The 8,129-nt window shown below is 37.4% G+C and overlaps 1 protein-coding gene across 1 annotated transcript; it reads right to left on the bottom strand.

Annotated features, from left to right (window-relative positions):
- Positions 1–4,847: 4,847 nt before the first annotated feature.
- LOC112747949 (uncharacterized) lies at positions 4,848–5,306 on the bottom strand. Its single transcript, XM_025796158.1, has one exon. The coding sequence runs from the start codon at positions 5,304–5,306 to the stop codon at positions 4,848–4,850; it is 459 nt and encodes a 152-aa protein (XP_025651943.1).
- Between the last annotated feature and the right edge of the window lie 2,823 nt (positions 5,307–8,129).

Here is an 8,129-nt window from a genome sequence, read left to right as displayed (position 1 = left end):
GGTATGCATTTTTACGTAATTTTCTGCAGAAAATTACATTTTCCAACTCAGAAAAATCTACTGAGTCCAAAAATCATATTTAAATTTTCTAATTAATATTCTAAATTTTTGGATCCTATTTTGGGCAACTAAATTATTTACTTAAGCGGTTAATTAATCACGGTTCTTACATTCTTCCCACCCAATAAGAAATTTTGTCCTCAAAATTTAGTGATTACCTGAGAATAGCTCGGGATAATCCTTCCGCATCTCGGACTCCAATTCCCAAGTATGTTCTTCCACTCATGCTCTCTTCCAAGCTACCTTAACCAATAAGACTTCCTTTCCACGCAATTTCTTCACACTAGTGTCATCAATCCGCACTATTGTTACTTGAAAAGTCAAGTTCTCCTTTAGCTCAACCGATTTGGGTTCTAACATATGAGCCACATCCGATGTGTACTTACGGAGTTGTGACACGTGAAATACGTCATGTAAGTTAGACAAAGGCGGTGGCAATGCTACTTGATATACCACCTGCCCGATTCGCCTCAAAATCTCAAACGGTCCTATATACCTCGGATTCAACTTCTTCGTCTTAATCGCTCTTCCAATCCCAATTGTAGGAGTAACCTTCAGGAATACATGCTCGCCCACTTCAAATTCAAACAGTTTTCTTCTCTAATTCGCATAACTTTTCTGTCGGCTCTGTGCAGTCAAGATTCTAGCTCTAATCTGTTTGATCTTATCAGTGGTCTCTACTATCAAATCAGGCCCTAACACACTTGTTTCACCGGCTTCGTACCAACACAGTGGAGACTGGTACTTTTGTCTAAACAAAGCCTTATACGGAGCCATTCCAATACTCGCATGAAAGTTGTTATTATACGCAAACTCCACCAGTGGCATGTAACGGTCCCAAGTTCCCAGTTGATCCAAAACACATGCCTTTAGCATATCTTCCAACATTTTAATAGTCCGTTCCAACTGTCCATCCGTTTGTAGATGATATGCCGTGCTGAGACATAGTCTCGTACCAAAAGCTCTTTGGAAAGCTCCCCAAAACCTTGATGTGAATCGGGGATCACGGTCTGACACTATGCTCAATGGCACACCGTGCAACCTTACAATCTCCTTGATGTACAACCTCACAAATTCCTCCATATAGTAGTTCACTCGGATAGGCAGAAAGTGAGCAGACTTGGTTAAGCAATCCACGATCACCCAAACTGCATCAAATCCCAACCTACTCCTTGGTAAACCAGTCATCCATTGCAATTCTTTCCCACTTCCATTGAGGAATCTCAAGCGGCTATAACATTCCCGACGGTCTCTGGTGCTCTATCTTCACCTTCTGACACGTTAGACACTTTGACACAAGTGTAGCTACATCACACTTCATCCCCGGCTACCAAAACATCTTCTTTATATCATAGTACATCTTCGTACTTCCTGGATGAATAGAAAACCCACTGTTATGACCTTCCGACAACAACTCTTGTCTCAAACTTCCAACATCCGGCACATAAATTCTTCCCTTATACCTCCACAACCCTTCATCATCCTTAGTAAACTCTCCATGCCTCTTCTTTCCAATCGGTTGAAATAATCTCTGAAGTTCTTGCTCATTTTGCTAAGTCTTCTGAATTTGTGACTTAAGAGTACGTGAAATGCATAATTGGTTCAAACAAGCTTCCCCTTCAACTTCACCAAGACCCAACTTAAGTTCCGCAAACTTATATACTAACTCCTCTTCTTTGATCCTCATCCAAGTGATCGTCAAAGGCTTCCAACTCAAGGCATCCGCCACAACATTTGCCTTTCCGGGGTGATAACTCAGTTTAAAATCATAATCTTTCAGAAGCTCCATCCACCTCCTTTGACGCATATTGAGCTCTTTCTGATCAAAGAGGTACTTGAGATTCTTGTGATCAGAGAAGACTCTAAACCTCACTCCGTACAAATGGTGCCTCCAAATCTTCAATGCAAACATAATCGCCACCAATTCCAAGTCATGGGTTGGATAATTCACCTCATGTGGTCTCAGCTGACGCAATGCGTAAGCCATTACGTTCCGGTGTTGCATCAATACGCAACTCAAACCCTTCAACAAAGAATCACAGTATACTTCAAACAGTTCGTGCGTTTCAGGTAGAATTAAAACTGGCGCTGAAGTTGACTTTTGTTTCAAAGTCTGAAAACTTTCCTCACTCTCGGACGTCCACACAAATGGTGTCTTTTTCCTCATTAAGTTAGTCATTGGTAGTGCGATTTATGAGAAAACGTGAATGAACCTTCTGTAATATCTAGCTAACCCCAAAAGCTCCTAACCTCTGTTACCGTCGTCGGTCTTTCCCATTCCATCACCGTCTCTACTTTCGAAGGATCTACAACTATTCCACCTTTACTTACCACGTGACCTAAGAACTTCACTTTTCCCTTCCAGAACTCGCATTTGGACAACTTAGCATACACTTTCCGCTCCTTCAAAACTTACGACACAATCCTCAAATGCTCTTCATGCTCCTTTGCCGTTTTAGAGTAAACCAGAATGTCATTGATGAGTCCATATTTTTCTATATATTTTAACTTGATTTGGATGGATTTCATTACATAAACTCATACTTAAGCACCAAAATAGCATATTTTTGTGTTTGATCCCTAAATTGAACCTAAATGTGAAAACATGTGTTTTTGTGCTTAAATCGAGTAATTTAATTCCACTTTTATGCCATTCGATGCTGTGATATGTTTGTTAAGTGATTTCAGGTCCTAGAGGCAAGAATGGTTTAGTAGAAGTGGAAGGAAGCATGTACAAAGGGAGAAAACATGAAGAAAATTAGGAGGAAGCACACAGCCATGCGTGCGTGCACACAAGGATGTGTGCGTACGCACAAGGAAGAAATCAGCATGCGTGTGTGCGCACAACCCTCTGTGCGTACGCACAAGTGGAAATTCAGCGAAGTGTGCGGACGCACACATCTGTGCATCTGCACAGGTACCGGCGCATGCATCTATTAAAAAATCACGTGCTGCGTGGTTTTGGGGGTCTCTAGGCCCATTTCTGAAGTGCTGAAGGCTGGTTTGAGAGGCTATATTAAGGGCATATCAACACATAACAAAGAGAGCTCACTTGTAGGGTAGAAACATATAGTAGGAGTAGGACTAGTGTAGATTAGGTAATTCTCTCTTAGGGTTTTAATTAGGGTTTGTAGAATTTTATACTTCAAGTTTGATTTTGGGATTATAGCAATTGCATTGTAAGTATTTCTTTAATTTCTCTTTTACTCACATTACTTGTTCTACACTTTCATCTATTTCAATTTCTCTTGTCAATATATGCATGGTTTACATTACTTTGCAATTTTGAGTTTTGGTTCATGAATTTAATATTTGATGCTTATTTTATGTTTGTTGAGTTGCTTTGGTTGCTTGTTATCATTTGTGGTTCATAGCTTTCATTATTTTCCTAATTTTGCCATATTTTATGATTATGCATATTAGGTGTTTGATGAAATGCCAATTTTGATTATGGGGTAATTTTCACCCCTTGGCTTGGGGAAATGAGTATATGGATTACTAGAGCTATAATGTCCAACATTTAGTGATAATTCTTGGGTTGTTAGTTGTTATTGTTTCCCCTAACGCTAGCTTTTTACCAATTAATTTGGTAAGTTAGTTAGGATTTAAGGATTAATAACAATTATGCTCACTTGACTTATCCTTCAATGTTAAGGGTTGACTTAGTGAGATTAATCCATCATAATTATCATAGTTGTGGTTATGGAAGGAAGGGATTTCATAACTCATCCCATGCCAAGGTTTCATTTATGTTTTAAACCACTTTTTCATCAATTTTGAGGTTTACTTGTTCATATTACATACATAGTTCTTTTGTTCTTTTATTACCTTATTAATTACAATTTTGGCTAGTTCTTTTATCTCTTTATTTGTTTGCTTCCTTATTATTGAAAACATCCCTTGCTTCCCCACAACCAAAATTGTGTGCACTCTTTGGCATTAGTTTCTAAGGAAGACGACCCGAGGTTTAATTACTCTCGGTTAATTAGAAATTTTAAACTTTGATGTTTGGGATTTAAATTGCCGGTTTGGTCTATACTTGCAACGAAAGTTATCTTAAGTGTGAAAATCCAAATCAGTGCGAATCCCAAATCTCATCAGTCATCTATGAATACCACCACAAACTTATCCAAAAAGGGACGAAATACTTTGTTCATGTAATCCATGAACACAGCAGGTGCATTCTTCAACCCAAAGGACATCACTGCAAACTCGGAGTGTCCATTGCGCATCCTAAATGTAGTTTTCAGAATGTCATCCTTTTTTTACCATTATCTGATGGTAACCAGATCTTAAATCAATCTTGGAAAATACTCCAGCTCCTTGCAACTGATCTATCAAGTCATCTATCGTCGGCAACTGATACTTGTTCTTCATAGTCACTTTGTTCAACTGTCTATAATCTACCCAAAGTGACATTCTTCCATCTTTCTTCTTTACCAACAAAACTGGTGCTTCCCACGGAGATACACTCGGTCGAATGAACCTCTTGTTCAGAAGCTCTTCCAACTGAGTCTTTAATTCCGCCAGCTCTATCGGAGCCATTCGGTATGGCGCAATCAACACTGGTCCGACTCCCAGCACTAAGTCAATAGCAAATTCAATTTTCCTTTGAGGCAAAAATTCGGGAATATCCTCAGGAAATACTTCAGGAAAATACCTAACTACCAGAATCTGATCTAGTTTCTGTTTGTCACCTAAAGTATTCGCAGCCAACAATATATAACCCTGACACTCTTCTCCACTACAGTTCACCATAATAGAGTTCAAGTAATAACCTTCAACTATCACTGCTCCTCCTTCTCTTTCCGGCATAAACTAATCGATTGCTCAAAGCAATCCAACAATACCCGATTCTTTGACAACCAATCATACCCCAAAATCATTTCAAATCCAACCATTGGCAAACAAATTAAGTCATGGATAAATTCCCTATCCTCAAGTTTGAAAGATACTTGCCCACAACCTAACTTTGTCCCAACTGTCTGATATGGGGTATGCACATACAAATCGAAAGCTAATTCTGACATTTTCAACCCTAGTTCCTCAACCTTATCAAATGCAATGAAGGAATGCGAAGCTCCAGTATCATATAAGGCAATTAACGTTTTACCACCAATTAAATATATACCTCTCATCAACGGATCCGACTTTGTAGCATCCTGGACGTTCACAGCAAACACTCGCCTTTGGTGTTGATTCCGACCCGCATTCGGGTTCCTCCCATGAGTACAATCCCTCGCCATATGACCAGACAATCTGCAATTGAAGCAACCACCTATACCCAACTTGCACGAGTCATTCGGATGAAAACATTCACAATGATCACAAGTTAAATCTAGAGAAGCCTTACTCTGATTACCTCTCCCTTTGGCATGCTGGTTTTGATCATAATTATTCCTCCTAGAGTCTCTTTGACCTTGAGGTACATGTTCTCCTCTCTTGAAGTTTTGAGCTCTTAGTTGAAAGTATTTTCCATGCCCACGGTTAGGGGGTTCGCGGTGCGGTTTGGTTCGGTTTTGAAGGAAAAAGTCATCCGATTCGAAGCTTGATTTATGTGCGGTGCTGTTTGGATTGGATGAACTTTTTTTGGAAATCCGATCTGATCCGATTACAAGCGATTTGGATCTGCGGTTTTTTAAATACAAAATAATAACTTAATTTATAAAGTTAATAACCTGTCTAACAATCCATCATAATAATAAAACACAATCCAACATAATAATAAAACAAAAATCCCATAAAACATTATAAACCAACATGTCCAATTGTCCAACAATCCAACATATTCAACAAGTCTTGCTAAAATAATAATTCTTCAGTATCAAAATAACTAAACAAGTCTCAACAACACAAAATCAAATAACATAGCAAAGTCTTAATAAAAACATAACATAAAAAACTCCAAACTGAGAGGTGAAGCACTGATCACTAATCAGATTCATCACCAGAGTCTTCTTCATCTATTAGTTGAGGAATTGGCTCAAGTTCTACAATAAAATGTAATAAAATAAATATTAGTAAGTTAAACATATTATCAAATAGTAAAGTTAATCACTATGCAAAGATAAAATAAAACATAATATTAAAGAACATTACCTTTCTCAAGTTTTTCAAATTCTTCAAAAGACTCTTCAAGGTCAATTGGCAATGAATTGGCTCGAAACCAATTTTGTGCACAAATCAAAGCTTCAACAGTTTTTGGAGTAAGAGAGCTCTTATATTGATTAAGCACTTTACCTCCAGTGCTAAAGGCGGATTCAGAAGCAACCGTTGACACCAGCATAGCTTGAATATCCCTCGTAATTTGACTTAGAACAGGATATTTGTAATTGTTAGAGCTCACATTTCACCAAGTTAAAATATCAAAACTACTTGGATTAACTGGTTTCTCCAAGGACTCCATGAGATATAAATCCACTTCATTTGTGTTGACACTCTCACTTGCTTGTACATTATTTTCAAATGCTGCCGCAAAGCGAACATCATCAAAAGCACTATCATCCAGATCCACATCTTGGTTGTGTTGTGCAGATTGGTGTGCTTGATCACTATTGAGAGCAACCCTATAGCTGTTAAACAAGTCATTGAATACTTCCTTCACCTTACCACATAAGAAATCAGCATCCTCCTTCTCAAACAACCTTTGAAAACTCCACTTAACAAACTTAATCTTGTATCAAGGGTCAAGTACCACAGTAACAAAAATCATCATATTCATGTTCCTCAAGTTACCCCAATATTTATTATGCTTAGCCTTTATTTTTGTAGCCATACCTTTAAGTAATATGTCATTACTATCAGCCCAAGTCTTCAAAGAACTAAGAATTGAACAAAAGTGATGAAAATATGAAGAAGAAGTCACAAATGTAGAACCTGAGACTTTTTTGGTTACATCGGAAAAAATCTTCAAAAACCTCACAAATCATCTTGCATTATCCCAATCTTCATTCTTTGGAATGCCCCCTTGCATCATTACAAACTCAGCATCCTTCTCACTTAATCTCTTGAAGGCCTTTTGGAATTTTAAAGCACTATCAAGCATTATGTAAGTGGAATTCCACCTAGTGAGGATATCTAATTGCACACAAGAGCAGTCTTAGATCCTAGCCTCTTTAATGCAACTTTTAAACCTATCCATATGACTAGGAGAAGCACGGACATATCTAACAGCATTTCTAATTTTACTAATTGAAGAATGCATATCCTTCAAACCATCATTCACCACTAAGTTCAAGATATGAGCACAACACCTAACATGAAAATGTTCACCTTTTAAAGGATGTGAATTCCAATCTTCCATTCTACCTTTCAAGTAACAAATGGCAACATCATTTGAACTAGCATTATCAACTATGATGCTAAATACTCTACTTATTCCCCAATTTAAAAGACATTTTTCTATCTTCCTACCAATTGTTTCACCTTTATGATTCTTGATGAGACAAAAGTTAAGAATTCTCTATTGCAACTTCCAATCTTGATTAATAAAATGTGCAATGAGGCAAAGATAGTTTAGATTTTGTATAGAAGTCCAACAATCAGTGGTCAAACACACACTTTGATTTGAGTTTATAAGGACACTGACGAACTGGATTTTCTATCGGTAAAGAATTTTCTTATAAAAATATAATCGCGTTGGTAGTATAGTTTCTAAACCAACAGAGAATTCTTTCGTACAAAAGTTTTATTTGTCACTTAAGCAAACCCAATAAAAATAAATAACCGAAGTATTCAAACCTCGGGTCATCTTCTCAAAGAATTGTAGGGAGGTGTGATTTATTATTGGTTATGGAAAATTATATATTTTTGGCTTTTTGGAAATAAAGGGGCAAGTAATTTAAATGGCAAGGAAAATAGATTGATAATAATAAAATCTCTTGGCAAGGTATAAGAACTGGAAATCCTATCCTAGTTATCCTTATCAGGTGTGCTGAGAATTAGATTTTGCTCCCACTTAGTTAACCCTTACTAAATAGAGGAAAGTCAAGTGGACTAATTAATTTGATCCCTCAAGTCCTAGTCAACTCCTATGGAAAGACTAGATTTAGAAGAATCCAAATTAATCC

This window comes from Arachis hypogaea, chromosome 15 (assembly GCF_003086295.3).
Source record: "Arachis hypogaea cultivar Tifrunner chromosome 15, arahy.Tifrunner.gnm2.J5K5, whole genome shotgun sequence".
NCBI lineage: Eukaryota > Viridiplantae > Streptophyta > Magnoliopsida > Fabales > Fabaceae > Arachis > Arachis hypogaea.
The sequence above is the reverse complement of the archived record's forward strand: the minus strand, read 5'-3'. Positions and strand labels throughout refer to the sequence as shown.

Excerpts from the sequence above, each read along its gene's own strand:
- LOC112747949 (XM_025796158.1), bottom strand. The coding sequence starts at position 5,306 with ATGGCGAGGGATTGTACTCATGGGAGGAACCCGAATGCGGGTCGGAAT.